Here is a 20,365-nt window from a genome sequence, read left to right on the forward strand (position 1 = left end):
ACTTGAGTTTTTTATATCAAGTCTCAGACATCTTAACTAAAAAAAATGAATTAATTTTTTTAATGTGTAAGACTCAGCATTTATATTTCAGATCATTGAAGAATTACTCGCGTTTTAATGAATTACATGACAGCATAATTTCAGAGAAAGTGCAAAACCATATTGAAATTCACTGTACGTACGAACACAAATCAGAAACAAAATTTTCCAGTTTCTGTATAAAATTGCCACGTCAGTTTTTATTTTATACCATCTTAAGTAGGCAAACTTCTTAAGTATGCAAGACTCCATTTTAATTAGTATCTAAATCCCATTGCACTACTGTACATTAATGAAGGCATCTTCAGCAATAATGAATTAATTGCAAAGTCATTTTCTATTCATTTTTATAGATAATATTCAGAAAATACCCACGTAATACATAACAAGGGAGCCAAAAATGTCCGTAATACTTCAACGGTCAAAGAAAAATCCAATTCAAGTTGCAGAGATCATTCCCTTTACCTTGGTTGTCTTTTACCCCCTCAACCTTACTAGTCCTAGATTATCCGTTTCAACGTTATCAACTAGCTAAACAAAGAAAAGAGATATGGAAATTTACATATTTGATGAAACAGTATATTTACTAAAATATGATCCGTACGAGCAACTACAAAATTTCAAGCTGCTGAAATTTCCAGCGGCACACCAGGGGTAGGCTCAAGTGCCCGAGTATCTGGTAGTTCCCTCGCTAAAAGCTCCTGCAAAAATAGAAGATTTTGATGCCCCAATGTTCAGCTTTATATGCAAGAAAAAATCAACAAATAGAGAGGACAAGCTATCCTGGGGCTAGAAAAGAATGTTTACAGCAATCAAAGAGGACATATAGCTGCTGCTTGTCAAACTACCGTATTTTAACCCAAAAAAGAGAGACCAAAACTGATTCCAGACTGTCAGCAATTCATTGTTGACTTACTGCAAAACGCATTTTCTTTTTGTAATATGAGGACATAACAAGAAGAGAACTATATTGACTATTCACCAAATAAATCTGCCCGCAGCGTCCCTGAAAACCCAGCTAGCTAGCACCCCAGCACACGATGATATCAATTTAGTCACCACCAGTCACACAAATATGACAACCTCAAGCTGGCATCTATGTATTTACAATGTAGCTCATATACCTTCCACACAGGGATATCCGCCACAGAAGTTTGAATCACTCAGTTGGACTTGACATAGCTTAGACAAGATTCTTTGCACAAATACAACCAAGTAATTTGTCGTTTTTACGATAAATCAAGTAATATTGCAGATGTGCATAAAAGTAAGATATTTTTAGTTGCCTTTCCATTTTTTTCTTCAAATTATAAACTTATTATTCTTTCATTTTCGAATAAAACTTGACTCAAATAAATTGGTTGAACAGATCTTCATTTTTCCTTTTTCTTCCCCAGCTTTGCCTACTATGAAATTGTACTCCTTTTGGGCAGAGTTTGATTAAATCTTGAAAGAAGTGACAACAATCAACTTTTGTCACAATGATTAGGCTGTTTTTGATAAATCACAAAATGGATTCACGAAAAGGCTCCTTATCTTCCAGTACTCAGTTGAGAATAAGGGAAAGGAGAAAAATAGGAATATTTGCATCCATTCCAACAATATATATCCCTTATATAATCTAGTATTCTATCCTGTGCTGTACTACTTCACTTTAGGAGCACTAGCCTTGCAATTCATCTCATACAGCACATAATAGTTAAAAATGACACAGTTATCCCATATTGTTTTTGCATTATCCAGAATCATGCACCCCTAAACTGATTTTGCTCTATGAGAACTTATGTAGCCTGTAGGTAAAAAGATAGCAAACCTTGAATGATTCTACTGTTCCCTCTGTCTGAATGATACTGGCAAGAAACCCTTTGCCATCGAGGTCTCCATTTTTCATTGGTACAATAAACCTAGAAAATAAGGACAAGTCAATAAAAATATATAGCAGCCATAAATAAGTACGTCAACAGAGATGTAAAAAACAAGGTACAGGCTGAGTACTTGGCACGCAGCAACTTTGCAAGTTTAACTGCATCTTCTTGTCCTGAAACCAAAGTAAATTTAGGCAGAAGCTGTTTGATGACTGGTGTGATAACAATGTCAGCATGCTCCTTCTCAAGAAAATCCTTGTTATATACACAGTGAGGCTCATAGTAGAGTGTTAATTGACCTCGTGAAGAATTGATGAGGTATCTGAGTTCATAACCAGATAGTCACTTAATATTGGAATGGGTACTGAACATAGGCAACACACGTAATTAGTACAACTTTGCAAGCACAGAGACTCTTACCCATTCTCAGGGCGCTGCCAAGGAGGACCTAGAACTGGCCCTGCTGTTGCTTTAACTCCAACTTTAGAGCCATTTCTGGCATCAAATTCAGAACTCTCACCAGGTTCTAGATAAATGACCTGAAAGAAATCTGAGGGCTTTGTTTGTATTTGAATGAGATGTATTAAATCATCGTTACATGAAAAATACATGACAAGTTATCTTTTATCATAGCATTGCATGTCCAATCATAAAGCTTCAAACTGTTTTGAAGTAACTTCAGTGCATGGATTGTTCATCGCAACATCTACATTGGGAAGGGGAGAGTAGAGAGTACACATGCACTGGCAAACCTTGTAAGTCCGTCGAAAATCATGTTTATGTGGTATACTGGTTTGACCATAGCTTTTTAATGTAACAACGAAGCCATAAATTATGCTCTGCTTCAATCTAACAACGGCGCAGGCTCAAATCTAGAAAAGTGACTGCATGGTATCGGCGAGTGTTTAGTCTGCCTTAAATAACAAGCATGCGCCCATACACGCATGATTGCAAGCACTCATGTAGTATCTTACCCAAGCAGGCCTGTGATACACAGACCATGCACAACCAAGAACTTTTTTCCAGAGGGAGAATGACTCGAGTAACTTCACGACTCTTCCTCTTGTCTTGTAGCAAGTCCAGTAGTTTGTTGAGTAAAAGAAGCTTATTACTCTGCAGAATCAATTTCTGAAGCTCTGGAAATGTGACATTACTTCTTACGAGGACAGAAAGATCATAATTTCTCCCATGGGTGATGATATGCTTAGAAAGAAGAACTTTATAGAAGAATCCTACTGAGGAAAAAATGTGACTAGATAGATACTAGTGAAGTCAAGATTGATGCTTTAAAGTTTAAAAGTCATTATGCTGTCTTTTACTTCTCTTTCCAACTGTAGATATTGTTCATGTCCCATTTAAAAAAAAATGCATTAACTCAAGAAATAAGCATATCTGGTCAACGCAACCAAAAATGAGAGATAAAATTTGCGATCGAGAAAAACTTACATTACTAAAAAGGGGATCCAGCAAAGGCTTAGCATTTGGAGTTGCAATGACTCTGAGATTTGGAGATGATTCGGAAAGTGGCTTTAGGGTCTTTAAGTGGCAATGGTCATCGAGGCTCTGAGTGATCAACAGGCAATCCACTTGAGGAAGATCACTAAGCTTCATTGACATTATATTACCAATTTCCACCAATCACAATCATTCCCGCAATAAATTACAAGGGAAAATAATTGTAAAATGCCATTACCGAGCGTAGCCCCACTTTAATAGCTAGTAGACTAAAAAATTAAATTGACTCTGTATATGCTTGGACGACAAAAAAGTCATAGGGTCAAAATTCAGCAGGCAGTTAACACTTAACAGTTCAAAGATTAGAAGGAGCAGTACCTGGAAATTCTTAAGGACCTTCTTGGCAGCATCATAAAGCCATGGAATTCCAAAATCTAAGTTACCCACCAAGATTGGGTCAACCAAAATATTAGCTCCACCTACCCCCCACAACCAGCTATTCCCCTAAAATTAAAAGGAACGAAATGGATACTATTTCAAAGAGGAAAAAAAACTGAAAACAGATCAATCATGCATAAGGCAAGGGATGCCCAAATGAAGAAGAAATCGAAAATATCACCTCTAAGTAAGTGAGCCTAAACACATCAGTGTCAGTGGCAGCAGAAGCGGACCCAACAATGCTCTCTTCTTCAGAGACAACGACCTTATGACACCTGTTTCTAGGTAACTTGAATGATCTTGAACTGTGGCTGATTGGAGTATTATAAGATGAGGATAGGTCAAGACGGGTGGGTGAGGACAGCTTAAAAGGAGAAAAGGGTCTGGTTGTTCTTCTACAAGAATTATAGAGAAGAGAATAATAATAACTGTGTTGAACAAGAACAGCCATGAGATGATAGCGAATGTAAGGAGGGAAGATTAAGACACAGAGTAAAGACTGTTGTTGAGGTTAGTTTTTTTGTTCTCTGCTCTGGTGTTTCTTCCCGCGAATTCTTCCACTAAACTTCTTTCTGGTCGTGAATGGCTAGCGACTTTGCACATTTGCTTGGATTTGATTCTGCCACGTGGTTAGCAACAATCCATCTTTTCTGAGTAAGGCAGATCTGATTGGCTAAGAAAGTAACAATGATTCAAAATGCTTAATAACATCTACATTTAAAGAAAAAATACTTTTGATATTAATAAATTGAAATTATAAAAAATAGTCACAGATCCTTCTCCAAGGGCAAAACTATTCTGCAGCCTCTGATGGTGTCGGAAAGAGTCGAAAGCAGCTTTGCAGTTTGCACTTCAAACTTTAAAATTGAAAATCAAGCAATAACACTAATTTTGGTTTCTTCACCCGCTGACAAGTTGGATTTAAAGGTCATTTACACTTCCCAATTCTAATCTAATTATCTAAATGAGAAGGAATTGCCCGTGAACAATCGTACAACCACCCAGACATGTTAGGAGGTCGACCACCTTTGTATACAAACACCTTTGTTCGAACAACCCGAGCAGCTTCGGAATTGAGCCAGTACTAGACAAAAAGGAAGATCCTTCGCACCTTGTATTAAAAAGGTGAGGAGGTTGAGGAGTTTGTTTTACCTTTGCATCCACAAAAAATGAAGACCAGTCACGGGGATACTGTACAGTGGCTCTCTGCACGTCCACAGAGATCAAACAATATTAGTAAAAAAACTCAAAAGAAAAGGTAAAAATAAAATAAAAATAAAATTCGACAGGAAAAATCCAATGAGAATAAAATTTGAAAAAAATAATTCTAAAAAAATAAATTATAATTAAAAGAATTGGGACCACACTTTACAGGGAGTGAAATTGAAAATATTTTGTAATATGATATATTATTTATAAATTAAAAAATTATAAGAGAGTGAAATTAAAAAATATTTGTAATATAATATATTATTTATAGATTAAAAAATAATAGGGATTAAATAAGAAAAAATATAAAGACCTAATATATAGAGTGAAATCTTTAATCTGGTTGAACCAATAAATCTAATTTTCAGTTAATTTAATTTTGAATGATGATATCAATAAAAAAAATATTAATAAAAAATAATAAAAATGATATAAAAATCCTAGGATAATGCAATTTAATAAAAAAATAAAAAATAATCTCACATGAGATAAATAAAAATTAAAATAATAAAGAATAGATTTTAAAGATTAAAAACAATCATAGGGAATGAAATTGAAAAACATATGTAAAAAATAAGCAAAGCTAGACAAACATATTAAATCTAGTCAAATCTGAAAAACTCACAACTTATAAAACCTGAATTTAGGGATCCAATCAAGAAGTTTAACATGAGCCAATTTAAAAATATAAATTTTAAAAACTTGTCAATACAAAAAAAAAATTGACAATTAAAGGAAGAAGAAATGAATTTGATAGAAAAAAAAAGAAGAAAAATGAGATCATAAACAAATTTAATTTAAAAAATGATTCAAAGTAAAAACTTGTTGGGGAAAAAAAAGCAATCAAAACAATAAAGACTGAATTTGAAAAATAAAAAACAAAGTAAGAGGGGTGAAATTGAAAAGGCATGCCAATTTGATAGATTATTCAATATAAAAAAACAAAATAAAAGGAAAATTCACCAAATCTAAAGAGTCAGCAAATTAAATGGTTGTTCTTGATTTTTTAAAGGGCTAGCATGGAAATCTAGGCTAAGAAAGAAAGAGGAAAATAAAAAAAAATAAATAATTGTTGGTGCCAAATCACTTTAGATGGTGGCACACACACCATCTTATTAGGTCAAGAATGTTAAGACCTATTAAATATCATCCTAGAATGCAGCAAGAGTTATAGACCCATCAAGAAAAAAGATAGCACGAGGAACAAAAAAAAATCTAAAAGAAAAGGCTTAAAAAAAGTTTGATAAACAAAATAATAATTAAAAAAAACAACATAGTTAATATTTCAATCAATTTAATGCAAAAAAAAAATGTCACAAGTTAGCCTAATCAAGCATGACAACTATGAAAGTCAAGTCACGAAAGCAAGATAAGAAAAAAAAAGAGTTAAAGTTGAATCTCAAACAAATCTAGTGTCAGGCAATAAAATTAAAATGAACATTAATTTTTTTTAAAAGAAAAAAAACTTAATAAACCAAACTCTGCAATCTAAATTATATAAATGAGATAACTGAATTAAATAAAGAATGGAAAACATCACACATCTTGATTTTTTTTTAAAAAAAAAAACCATAATGATAAAGGATTGAATGTAAAAAAATATTAAATTTTGAAAAAAAGTGACCCTAAACAAAATTCAAGCTAGCCTGAATCAAATTATCAAGCTTATATTCCAAATGGTGAGATTATAATAGACAAGCAGAAAGGAAATCATTGAAAAATCACAATGTCTGGCATAGAAAAACCAAAATATTCAGAGGATGGAATAAAAAAAACAATGACCAACCAATACAATATTAGATGATAAAATTAAAAAATAAGAAATCAACTAAAATATTTATCATGGTAAACCTAATAAAAAATAAGAATTAAAAAGACTGGAGACAATTTAGATCACTTTAAAGCTGACAAGAAATTTATATAAAAAACAAACAAGAAAAACACAACATGAACGTAAATTATATAAATGTCAAGTGATGGGATTAAAAAAATATCATTTAAAAAAAATAAACCAAGTAAATTAGACAAACCTTTTAAATATGGTCAAAGATCTTAATCTTGCAACTTGTTAAATCATATTTTCGGACTTAATCAACAAACTCAATTCTCAACTAATTCAATATTTTTTAGCTAAGGTAAACTCAAGAAAATTCATGTCAAATATCACAAAATAAAAGTTAAAAAAGTAACAAAACTCGATCTCTAATTCAATAAATATTGAATTATAGAATTTAAAAAACATGATCTTTAAATAAAAAAATAGAACAAGCAAACTCAAACAAACATTCAAAATTTTAGTTAATTTTCAAAGCTTACAACTTGTAAAATTCCAATTTTAGGCTCAATCAAGGAGCTTATGGAAGAAAAAGTAATGAAAATTAAATTTGACAAAAAAAATGGTAAAAACATAAAATATTTTTATTTATAAAAATATAATAATTAGAAATGGATTGAACTCAAAGATTAAAAAATTTAAGGGGATCGAATAGAAAAATAGCTATAATCTTGTAAATTGTTTTAAAAAAATATTCTAAAAAATTAAAGGATGGAATAAATAAATAATATCAATTTAAAGAACTAATAAAAAAACAACAATAAATAATGATAAATAAAAAAACAAGGCAACGATAGCCATTTTCAAGATCAATAGAAACTTCTAAAAATAACTAAAAATAAAAATATAATAAAAATTAATGATAAATCTAGAAAAAAATAAATTTAACAATTGAAAAAAAAACCCTCCATAATCTATATAAACTTGATTGAATATCTAAAAACTTGTAATTTGTGAAATATTTAACTTGAATTTAATTAAAAAGCTGCATTCTAATTGTTTTAAAAATATTAATTTAAAAAATCTGTATGAGTTTATTAAATAAAATTTATAAAAATAAGGATTAAATTTGATAAGAAAAAACTTTAAAAAATAATAAAATAAATAATTTAATAACTGACCTCAAACAAAATAAACAATAATCAATAATGAATATAAATTTTGTAAGGTTAAGAAATAAAATTGATGAAATTATTTAAAAAAAATTAAAATTGAAATGGCCGATGACTAAATGTAAATGCAAAGGAAAGAAAATTGAAATGGTTGGTTTAAAATCTCGAAGTGCTGGCGCACTATACGAGGAGGATAGAACAAATAAGAAAAAAAGACAGGAAGTGACTATTAACACCAGATCAGAAGCGAGTTCGGCTCCCGCATCACCCCATCATGTGAAGGGTGCTTAGACATTTCAAATGTCGAAGCAAACAACCCCTCGCAAGTCGATCAAAAGGCACGTGGCTGCTTCCCTTTTAACATGTGTCTGGCAATTATTAAAATATAAAAATACCTTTAAATTATGTTAAAATTAACAAAAAAAAAATCATGATAAAAAAAACCGTGTATGTTAATTTGTTAACTTTGCACCAAGAGACAACTAAGCAGTTTAATTTTAACCAAACAAATTTAAAAAACATAAATCCCCTTTGTTTAAGGCACATTTTTTGTTCCAGAGAATTTAAGTAACATAACTGTTTTTTAAAAAAAAATTAAAAAGACTAATCTACTGAGAGGCAAAGTCATTGTAACACTGTTCTGATTAGGGGTAAGAAAAAAATAAAAAAATTGATTAAATAAAAAAATTAAAATGTTGAAAAAAATTAAATAGAATATTTAAAAAACCATTCGTTCAGTTCCATAAATCTAAAACTGGAAAACTAAATTGAAAAAATTAAGTCTAATAAAAAAATAAAACAAAACCTAAATAAAATCCATTAAAAATTACAAAAAAACCCAATAAATAATATAAGTTTTGATTTTCAATATAAAATAACAAAATCAAAATCAGTTGAGTTTCAGTTTTTATTTTAAAATAACTAAATATAACTTAAACTTGTTAATTCCAACAGTTTCAATTATTTCTGTTTAAATTAATTTAATTATTTTTATAAATAAAAACTAAACCAAATAAAAAACAATCACCTGTAATTCTAAAGAATAGTATCACTAGTACAGGGCACTAGTATCACTAGTCCAGGGCACAATAACTTCTTCTCTGGTTTTGGTTAATAATTAATAATTATTTAATACATATATGAATTAAAATTTATTTTTAATATATAAGAATTTCAAAACAATTTGGGGAATTCCGAGATATTTTTTCCTCCAAAAAAATTCCTTTAAAATTATTTTCACAAAATTACTCGAATTTTTTATTTTTTGAAAATATTTAAAAACTCTGAAAATTCGGATAATGTTTTTTTAAATAGTAATCACCCCTGCTTTTTGTACAAAACAAGAACCAAAACCACGTCGTATTCTGTTTTGGTATACAATCGTCACTCCTATACACGGGAAGGAGAATAGATCAGTAGATCACCACAGGCACTTCAGCAGTCACGGTCATACCTGGGAGTATAATATCAGTTTTTTTTAAGTATTCTTTTATTTAAAAATATATAAAAATAATATATATTTTTGATTCTTAAAAAATTGTTTTTAATATTAATATATCAAAACAATTAAATAATAAAAAAATTCATTTAAAATAAAAAATAAAAAAATTCATTTTTTAAAATAAAAAACAAACTAACAAAATACTAATTTTATTTAAATCATTGGTGGGAAACTAAAAATTAAAAAAAGAAGAAGAAGCAATGAATCAAATTATTAATGAATAATCCAGGTCTTTAATTATTATTTTCTCGTTTCAATTCATTAATGACTCAACCTTGTCTCCAGTCAGTTAAAAGTAACGGAAACGACCTAACCTCCGATTCTCTCATACGGAACCGTCACTATGGCGGACAAACAGCTGATCGTGGCCGTTGAAGGCACTGCCGCCATGGGCCCTTTCTGGTCGATCATCGTTTCCGATTACCTTGAAAAGATTATCAGGTATGTAGGCACCTTGATTGAAAACAATAGTTTGAAATTGTGAACTAGGGTTTTCTTTTTGGTTTTTTTAATCAATGGATTCATCAATCTGTGCAGGTGTTATTGTGGTAATGAAACGTCAGGCCAGGTAAGTAAAAATCTTATATCGTCAAATTTTAACTGCATTAATTTGGATAGCGATAAATGTTTGCCATATAATTAAATTGACTGTAAAAACTGGATTATAGTTAGATTATTGAAAGAATATTACGAGGTTTTTTTAACTGATTCAATTCTGAAAGATAGAAAAGGGGTTTTTCTGGTTTTAGATCTAGTTATCTTGCTCCGCTTACTTTGTCTTGAATGCATTTTAGAAGGTTACTTTTCGTTTGAAGGCATGAGCAATGAGAATACTTTCTTTGAACTTGTGTTTCTTGTTGGTACTTGTTTGATTATTTTTTCTTGTAAATTTCATATTTTATTGACACTTATTCTGTGATTTGTTTTGTTCAAATATAGAAGCCCCCTACTTCCAGTGCTGAGCTCGCTCTTGTCACGTTTAATTCTCATGGATCATATTCTGGTATGTGTTTAGCTTGATTAATTCATATTTTGTGGCATTTTTTCATGATTTGTGTTATTACATGTTAATGTTGCCATGTTGGACTACTTTTTTGAGGGACGAGACGTGATTTTCATGTTTTTTGGTTGTTGGCATCTTCTTCCGATCTTTGATGAGGATTTTTCGGCTAGCTGAAGGTCACATGAGGGTTTGTTGATTTGAATTTGAAGTAATTAGAAATCTGCAAACTGATTTCATTCTGTGAGTTGGAGTTACAGTTGAAACTTGAAAGTCAACTTTCTGAAGAGATTCATATGCATGTACCTGTTGTTTGTATACCAAACATCCTTCAAGTTCTCACTCTGCACTTAATTTTACTTGTTGCCTTAATTTAATACACACACATGTATATTTTAATTTACGCCATATCTAAAAGTCATAAAAACTGTTGGAGATGTGTTTAATTTGGTAAATTTAGCTAGCCAGTGAGATTCTTGTATTACTGTTATCTATTGCAAAATATTCAAAGTTTGAATTGTATTAATATCACTATATGCTTGACAGGGAATGTCTCTTGTCTGTAATATGGCTGCATGAATTCTGAAACATGATTTTCTTCTGCTATTCTACTATAATTGGCAAACTAACAGAGTATCCATTTCATTTGTACCCTTCTTGTGAAGCTTGCCTGGTACAACGTAGTGGCTGGACAAGAGATGTTGACATCTTCTTACACTGGCTATCAGCCATTCCTTTTGCTGGTGGCGGTTTCAATGATGCTGCAATTGCAGAAGGGCTTTCTGAAGCTCTAATGGTATGCTGTTCTTGTATTTACTATTTTTTTCAGGTTATTGAGTTTAACATTTTTCATTTTCTAGTTAATGGTTAGTAGTATTTCATGGTCTTCCCTGAACAGTAGCTTATTTTTATAACAATTCTGCTTTTCTTTTCCTTCCCTCCACAAGGGAAAACGTGGAAGAAGCTTAAGGTCCCTTTCATTAGAAACTTGAGTTATTTCCTATTTTACCTAATAATGAATAAACATGTAAGCCATGATGTGGGGACATTGACATGGATGTGAAGTGTCATGCATGACCAACAATCTAACAGGCATATATATGGATTAGGTTTGCTGAGAATGGCTTACATGGGTTTGCTATATCTAGAATTTTTTCAGTTTCTTTCTTGAAAAAGAAAATATCATCTGTTAATTAACTGCTGCAATGTATTATTGAACATGGATCCTAGAGCAGTTTCTTTAGATGACATCTAATGGGATTGAAATTGGAATGCTTGTTTTGATTATTATTTCCTTTTGAGGGGGATATCCTTCTGTCCCTCTTGAATTATTCTTTCTTTTCCTTCTAATAGAATTTCATTATTGATTTCCATTTTTTCATAATTTGTCAAGTCGTTGCTTTTTTATATTGTGGGGTCCAGCTACAGGAACTCTTAGAGTAGTCTCTTTATAACTGTTGATGGAATTGGAATGCTCTTTTCTTGATTTTCATTTTGTATTTTGAGGATGTTGTCTTATTTTACTTGTACTATTCATTCTTATGCTGCCATTTTTTTTTTAAAAAAAGATTTACTTTTATGGTTTACATGATCTCAATCAGTTTTCCTTTTCGACTTCTTTTGGCTATTACATCTTCAAGTTGAACTATAATCTCCTTTAATATGGTGCTCTTTTGCTTGAAGAAATCCCACTGTTTTTTTTTTTTTTTTTTCCTTTGAACTAACATCCCACACCTATAGACACTGGCCATGAAATTTAAAATCAAACGATTGCCTTGCAATCAGATAGCATGAAATAACGGTGGCTATTGTAAAAAGAGGAAACAAAAGGGTGATTAGTGCATATACAACCAGCGTCAATGGCAGTGAATATGATTTATACTCTCTTCAATGGAATGTTTTTATAAAAGATCCAAGAGGACCACTAGGCTCTGCTCTAGATCATCTCATAAGTACCCTTCCTTGATTCAAATGTTTAAAGTAGTGCAACAGTCATACTTTGTCCCTTTTGCTTTAGAGTATTGGTTTTAAACCCAAATTTGTGGCTTTGCATGATTTTTTATTGCGTTGGGCCAATGGCTAATCTATGAAATGGGGCAGACCTGACCCAAGTCCTGCTCCTGTCTGGGCTTAAATGCAGGTCTTGAGCCCCTTGTAATGTGCAAGGAGGTTGGTAACTGTGCCCATCAATGACTCGTAAACTTAGCTACCAAGTAACTATATGCATGTCTTGTTGCTTGGTGAAGAATATTATATTGCCGAAATGACCATTTGCCAGATTCTTAAGCAAAGTAGGATATGCTTGACCATCTATTGTTACCCTTGCTTGTTTCCAGCCTGTTGCATTTGATGACATACTTGGATACATATTGTATAGTTGTTGCAACTTGCAAGAGTTCTGTTTCTTATTGCTGTCAATCCTCAACTGCAACATTGCATAGGTTGGTTTGCAAGGAGTCAGTGACAAGTTTAGATTTGAGACTTGTTTATTTTGTTATTCTCACCAAGGAAAAACGTTTCTTGAAATTGTTCCTTGGGCATGTGCCTTTTTGTGTTATTCAGATGTTCCCTATTGCTCCAAATGGAAACCAAACTCAACCAAATATAGATGGGCAAAGAAATTGTATTCTTATTGCTGCAAGTAACCCTCACCCATTGCCCACTCCAGTCTATCGTCCACAAATACAAAATTTGGAGCAGACTGAAAACATCGATGCACAGAATGAAAGTCGTCTATCTGATGCAGAGACAGTTGCTAAATCATTTCCTCAGGTACATTGATGTTGTTTCTTACCTAATCTACTATTGTTCTCTTGTTTATGAGCGTTACTGGCCATGTGAAAACTGACTCCTAGTTTCATTGCAGTGCTCGGTTTCTCTTTCAGTCATCTGTCCAAAACAGCTTCCAAAACTTAAATCAATCTACAATGCAGTAAGGATGAGACTTTTAGTTGGTTTCCTTTTCTTTTCTTGTGTTGATGCTTGCAAAAGCATTTGTATATGGCACTGTGCTTCTTGCATATGGGGAAAAAAAAATCATTTGGGGGTGTGGGTGGGTGAGAATGTTTGAAATACCAGCGCGCAGCATATTTTGCTCTTCTGAAATTGGTGGAAATCATGAATATATGTCTGGGGTAGGCTACTTAATGCACCACTTTACAATGTAGGGGAAGCGCAACAGCCGGGCAGCAGATCCACCTGTTGACAACATAAAAAATCCTCATTTTCTTGTGCTGATCTCAGAGAACTTTATGGAGGCTCGTGCTGCATTAAGTCGTCCTGGAGCTACAAGTTTGCCTTCTAATCAAACACCTGCTAAAGTGGATATTGCTTCAGTCACTTCAGTAACTGGGCCACTTCCAGCTTCAATTCCTTCAGGTTGTTTAAGCTATCTAATCTACATTATTGTTGAGTGTGATTGGATATTTTGGCATGGCTTGTTAAGTTCTTTTGCTCGCTGGCTCTCTCTTCTGAAGAAAATTAAATAACATGATTTTTGCACGAGAGAGAGACATAATAACCAGATGAATCAACATTTTCTACAGAGTGTATTTTAACCCTCTGTAAAATTGGTTGTCATGGAGGCAGCATGTTACTGTCATACGCAGTTGTAGAAGCTCTTAGCTTGTTATCCATCATAATTTTCATCTGCAAAAATCTACAGATACATTGATGTGATGTGAGGCTTCAAGCACACCTCCTCTCACAGGTCTAAGGATTTCAGCAAGATTCAAGCATCTGTATCTGTTGTTTCCTTTAAAGTTTGTTGTGGAAGATGATAACTTAGTGCTAATGTGTTGACTTTTATTTCACTTGAAATTAAAGATAAACCATAAAAAAAATCGGTCAGGTTTCCATGAGGCATTTAGGTATTGACCTCTAGTTTTAGGCTTAGTTTACTTCCAATATTAAATTCATCTTTTTGATGTTCTGTTTGGTGGAAGACTTACTTTCTTTCAAAACTTCAGTGAATGGATCTATCACAAATCGGCCGCCAATTTCAGTTGGAAATCTTCCAACTGCAACTGTGAAAGTCGTAAGTCTAGCGAATCCCTTAGTTCTGTTCTTGTTCTCATATTTATAGGAAATAAAGTTGTTTCTATGATAGCACTGCTTCTGTGCATTATGGACATGGTTAAGAGCTTTTGTGATTTTATATTCGCAGGAACCAAGTACTATAACTTCTATGGCAAATGGATCTGCTTTTCCTCATATTCCTTCTGTTCCACGCCCTTCATCTCAAGTAGTTCCAAGCATGCAGACTTCATCACCATCCACGACTACTCAAGATATGGCAACAAACGGTGAAAATGCACAGGACTTGAAACCTAATGTCAGTGTGACGACACAGTCTGCACGTTCTGCGCCTCCTGCTGCAGCTAATGTGAACATTCTGAACAATCTTTCTCAAGCAAGGCAAGTGATGAACTCTGCAGCCCTAAGTGGAGGAACTTCTATTGGTCTCCCATCAATAAATCAAACTTCTGTGGCTATGCATATGTCAAGTATGATTTCAAGTGGAATGGCGTCTTCTGTGCCTGCTGCTCAAACTGTGTTTTCATCTGGGCAACCAGGTGTTTCTTCAATAACAGGGTCAGGGAATCTTACTGGGACAACACAAATCACACCAAACTCTGGTCTGGGCTCATTCACTTCCGCAACTTCTAACATGCCTGGAAACTCAAACCTTGGGGGGATTTCACAACCAATGGGTAATCTTCACGCGGGTGTTAGCATCAGCCAATCAGCAATGAGTGGTCTGGGTGCAAACCCAAACACAATAAGCGGTTCAGGAGCACAAATGGTACAAAGTGGAATGGGTGCAAACCCCAACACAATGAGTGGTCTGGGTGCTTCAGGTGTCTCTTCTGGTTCAAACACAATGATTCCTACTCCAGGAATGTCTCCACAAGTACAATCTGGGATGCAGCCTCTTGGTGCAAACAATAACTCAGCAGCTAATTTGCCATTGTCACAACAGACAGCAGGGGGGTTGCAACCAACTCAAACGAAATATCTCAAAGTTTGGGAGGTAAGTCTGATTGCTTTTTTGGGTTAACTAAGTGTGTGTGCATGTTCAAGATTATTGTCGATTTGCTAGCCAGTAATGGAAATTTTCACTTTCATTTTCAAGTAAAGAACAGATTTTTATTTCCTTTTGTCATGAAGTTGTTTGTACTAAACATATGGACATATGTCATGATCCTTGAATCAAGTGGTCATGGGTGGGGTTGGGATGGAACCTATGCTCAGAACTCACTAATCTGATAACAACTTATGTCATCCTTTGTATCTTTTTTTTTTTTCCTGGTACGAGTGAAAAATCTTTAGAGACCTAACTCCTGTTTGCTCTGTGCGAAATAAAAATGAAACTATGTCATCCTTTTAGGATATGGAGAACTCTTAAAACTCTTCATTTCCCTTTTCGCTGACTCATTGATTTTGAAAAGTCAAATCGCCCTAACCTTAATACCCCAAAGCCAGTTGAAAAATAGTGTCGATGCCATCGATGGGGATGGATAACCTCTGTCATCAGTTGAGAAGTCTTGCATGTTCTTTCTTGCAGAACACCTCCTCAAATTAAAATCTATTGATAGTTTCTAATGAATCATAACTACCCGAGTCTCATCTTGTTAGTCTTGATAATAGTTTGCTAACACCCCTGAGTAGTAATGAGATAAAGGTCAAATAATCCAAAATGAAGCGGGAACATTCATTTCTGTATGGAATAGTAAAAAATAAATAACAAAAATCTCCTTTGGATGATTAAAGTAATCAATTGATTTTGCCTAGTTCCTTTTTATTTATTTATTATTTTTATCATTAATTATTTGTATAACTCCCTTGAAAAGCTTTCTTCAATATCAATGTAGATTTCTGGAACTGTTGAACATGTGTCTTTATGAACTCACTAACTTATTTTGAACATTTGAACTGCACACAGGGAAGCTTGTCCGGGCAACGGCAAGGGCAGCCTGTCTTTATCACTAGACTAGAAGTATGTTTGAAATGGCTCATAAATAACCACTCAATGCAAACTCCTGTTTCAGTTTTCTTTTGATACTAATTAATCTTATAGTACATTTGACCTGTTTTAGTTTTCACACATGGAACTTATACCTTGTATTTTGATACAGGGTTATAGAAGTGCTTCGGCCTCGGAGACGTAAGTTCAGGCATAATAACATAGTTTGTGCTGAAAACCAATCTACACTATCTGTTTCCTGAAGTCTTTTACATCATAAATTTACATTTTCTGGGAACAAATTTTTAGATTATCTTTGGTTGTCCCAAAAGATGTGTTTATATTATATTTGTTGGCTCTATACAAGTCAAGGATTAACTGTTTGATAGGAGATTATGGGGACAACCATACATTTCTTAGATAAAAGAAAATTGTGTTAACTGACTCAAAAGAATTACAAAAACATGGTGAGACTATACTTCAATACAGGCTTACATTTGAGAAAATCATAATATGGTCATCAGATGATTAGTTTGGAACAGTGAGCTTTACTTTGAGGTAGATGTCCTTCACACCCATTCCTAGTAGCTGTACGTCCTAGCATACTGGAAGGTTTCTAATACTTTAGGGTTTTCAGCACCCACACCCTCAAGTGTCAGGCACTGTTTTGCCTAGGGCTGAATTTAAAAATGAAGGGTAGGCTGGTTGACTTAGGTTCCATGATTCCATCAAGCCCCACAATCATTGGAATGGGATTATTCTGCATCTGGCAAATGTTTGGCAAAGGGCTGGATTTAATCATTTTGTTTCTCAAAGGACATTATTCTATTTTGTTACCTCGTAGAGCTTTGTATTTTGTCCATCTTATCATCCAACCATGATTAGAAAACAGTAATGGCAATGGGACAGGTTTAGTTTTGAGAATTACCTAAATCTCAGCTCCATTGATCAGGGTATGGATTGCTCAAGGGTTGGGAATGAGGCTTTGATATGAAAATCAAAACTCTATTCCAAGTAACATTTATAGTTGGATAAACTGTATGAAAAATGACCTTTTTATTTATTTGCAAATACCCCCTATAGCAGACAAAATATTTGAGATTTCATTTGATTGTATAAGATGACTCCACCTTTAGAACTTTTGAGCTGGACTTTTTTTGCGTGCTCTTCTCATCTTTCTCTCTCTTTGTTTGATATTTTTAGTTTCCCTTGTTAGCACACATATTTTTCAAGATGAATACAACTGGTTCAGTTTTTCGTGTGATTCTCAGGCTTGCAGCAAACTGGCCGCCAACAATGCAAATAGTTCGGCTTATATCTCAGGATCACATGAATAACAAGTAATTGCTGCATATTTGAGATTTTCAGCATCTCTGTTTTGCATTTATTTGTTCACTCGCATATCATCCTGAATTTGTTATATTTATGTGTTTTTTGTTGTTGCTTTATTTGATAAAGGCAATATGTTGGAAAGGCTGATTTTCTAGTATTTCGGGCTGTGAATCAACATGGATTTCTTGGACAACTCCAAGAGAAGAAGCTTGTAAGTTTTCTGGATGCTTACAAAAAAAGTAGCTTAAGGCTTTCCAATTTAATATTTTCCTGAAACGTCACTGTCCATTCTCATTCCAGTCATCAGTTATCCCTACTGCATCCTGTGTTAACTTCAGTGATATGATGTTTTTGTATGGATCTTGATGCTTGTAATTCACTACATATTACTGTCCTGGTTGAAACTTGTTTGATTTAAAGTGAATTGCATCTGAAGATAAAAATATGATGGAGACACTCTGTATATTATTTTATGTCTAAGAAGAAACTTAAGGGAGCAGAATTGCAGAATCAGAAATTGCCTTGTGAAGCAGAGTTTCCAAATTAGTTCATGAGAAACAAGTAGCACATCAATGCCATACTTCATGTGATGTTGATAACAACCTTCCCTCATTCCTCTAACCTTGCCTGTTTCTCCCCTTTCACTTTGTTCTTTTAAAGTTGTCGGCTTAGGCACTCTGATTTTGTTAAGTCATATCAGGGGTATGATAGTGTTTACGCAGAGGCTATCAAGTCAAGCTTAGAAAGTTCACATGATTGAAGTGTTCTCAACCTGATCTCTTCACTGAGTGAGATTTAACACTCACTACTTTGAGGGTCAATCATGAGTAAATGCCCATTGGTGAAAGCTGACTGTAGAACAAATTGAATTGCAGGGGTGTATGGACCTTTTCCCTCATCACACATGGTTGAAAGTACTTTAATCCTGCCAGTGTGGTTGTTTGATAGGCATGGGTTTTTGCAGTTTATTAATGTTCAAATAATTTAAACTTTTTATCTTAGTCTGAAGTATGAAATAATCAAAACCCTTCAATGAAGTTTGGTAAACTCTTCTAAAACTTTCATGTAAATGAATCTAAGAGGATGATGACTCTAATTCTTAAAAAAAAAAAGAAGGAAAGAAAGAATGAGAAATGAAAAAGGCCCTCAGGCAGTTATTGCTCAAGTCCTAGCCGTACAAATTCTCTTATTACTATATTACTTTAGATTTAATTAGCACAGGATTATGTTACTCGTGGAAAATATGTCTATTTGATAGGCTTTTCTGATGTTGAATTTGTTGTTATTCATTTTCCTAGTGTGCAGTAATCCAGTTACCATCTCAGACATTGCTACTCTCTGTTTCTGACAAAGCCTGCCGCTTGATAGGGATGCTTTTTCCTGGGGTAAGATGTTTGAGACCTATCAGTTATGGAAATTAGTAAACATAACCAAGTTTCCTTTTGTTTTGAGGGCTTGCACATTGATGTGCCTTTTCCTTTTTAATTGTTGTGAAGACTTGGTTAAGCCATCAAAATAAGACGTAAATGAACTACTTATCATATGCACTATGAATTGATGTAAACTCTGTGGAACCAGGATATGGTTGTGTTTAAGCCACAAATATCCAGTCAGCAGCAACAAATGCAACAGCAGCATCAACAACAGATGCAACAACAACAACATCCACAACTACAGCAGCTTCAACATCAGCAGCAGCTTCCACAACTACAGCAGCAGCAACAGCTGTCACAGCTACAGCAGCAGCAGCAGCAGCTCTCACAGCTTCAACAGCAGCAGCCACAGCAGCTACCTCAATTGCAGCTCTCACAGCTTCAACAGCAGCAGCTTCCACAAATGCAGCAGCAGCAGCAGCAGCAAAAACAATTGCAGCAGCAGCAGCAGCAACAATTGCAGCAGCAGCAGCAATTGCAGCAGCAGCAGCTTCAGCAAATGCAGCAGCAGCAGCAGCAGCAAATGGTTGGAACAGGAATGGGTCAAACTTATGTTCAAGGTCCAGGTCGTTCACAATTAGTTTCTCAAGGACAAGTTTCTTCACAAGGGCCAGCAAGCATGTCTGGAGGAGGCTTTATGAGTCAATAATAAAAACTAGGATTCTGTGGGAGCAGAATGCACCTTTGTAATTGAGAACGATTCAAACACTCATATAGATGCTCTGCGCATTAATATATTATAATAGTTCCTTGATAATGTTCGTGGTCAGACTTGCTTAGCTTCTACTTAACGTAATGATGCAAGTTTTCACACTATATAAGAATGTAATCATTGCTATATAAGATTTTAACTCGGAGCTCGTATCTCCTGTTATGTTTATTCACCTTCCTTAATATTTCATATACGCCTCGTCGGATGATCACAAACACTTTCGAATTTAATTGTTAGTACTCTTTGGACCTCTCTCTCTACAAAAGCTTCGGACCCCAGCACTCGTATGTCTAAGAAATTTTACCTCTCAGCCCTTGGCGTGGTGCTTACTCAGGCTGGCTGTAAGTGGTTTTAGCTTCACAGATTATAGCCTTGGAGGAAGAATGCCAAAGCTCAAAATAGAGATTGCGTAAGTTTGTTGAACGGTATGCTAACAATTAAAACTTAAAAGAAAAAAAATACTTTAAACC

The 20,365-nt window shown here is 33.8% G+C and overlaps 2 protein-coding genes across 2 annotated transcripts; one reads left to right on the forward strand and one right to left on the reverse strand.

The window, feature by feature from the left end:
- Positions 1 to 357: 357 nt before the first annotated feature.
- On the reverse strand, positions 358 to 4,469 carry LOC105123741 (Metallo-hydrolase/oxidoreductase superfamily protein). The gene is made up of 7 exons (XM_011023451.1): positions 3,979 to 4,469; positions 3,738 to 3,863; positions 3,351 to 3,509; positions 2,325 to 2,443; positions 2,035 to 2,226; positions 1,853 to 1,943; positions 358 to 740 (listed from the first exon to the last, which is right to left on the reverse strand). Exons 1-7 carry the CDS (start codon positions 4,246 to 4,248, stop codon positions 660 to 662), a joined length of 1,038 nt encoding a protein of 345 aa, XP_011021753.1. The 5' UTR covers positions 4,249 to 4,469; the 3' UTR covers positions 358 to 659.
- Positions 4,470 to 9,641: 5,172 nt separating this feature from the next.
- LOC105123749 (mediator of RNA polymerase II transcription subunit 25-like) lies at positions 9,642 to 20,084 on the forward strand. Its single transcript, XM_011023461.1, has 15 exons — positions 9,642 to 9,894; positions 9,991 to 10,021; positions 10,393 to 10,456; positions 11,119 to 11,249; positions 13,016 to 13,225; positions 13,320 to 13,385; positions 13,621 to 13,831; positions 14,422 to 14,489; positions 14,619 to 15,485; positions 16,398 to 16,451; positions 16,591 to 16,619; positions 17,690 to 17,758; positions 17,877 to 17,961; positions 19,049 to 19,135; positions 19,329 to 20,084. The coding sequence occupies exons 1-15, from the start codon at positions 9,797 to 9,799 to the stop codon at positions 19,830 to 19,832; spliced, it is 2,574 nt and encodes an 857-aa protein (XP_011021763.1). The 5' UTR covers positions 9,642 to 9,796; the 3' UTR covers positions 19,833 to 20,084.
- Positions 20,085 to 20,365: the final 281 nt, after the last annotated feature.

The sequence above is a fragment of the Populus euphratica genome, unplaced genomic scaffold (assembly GCF_000495115.2).
Source record: "Populus euphratica unplaced genomic scaffold, PopEup_1.0 scaffold1.1, whole genome shotgun sequence".
Lineage (NCBI taxonomy): Eukaryota > Viridiplantae > Streptophyta > Magnoliopsida > Malpighiales > Salicaceae > Populus > Populus euphratica.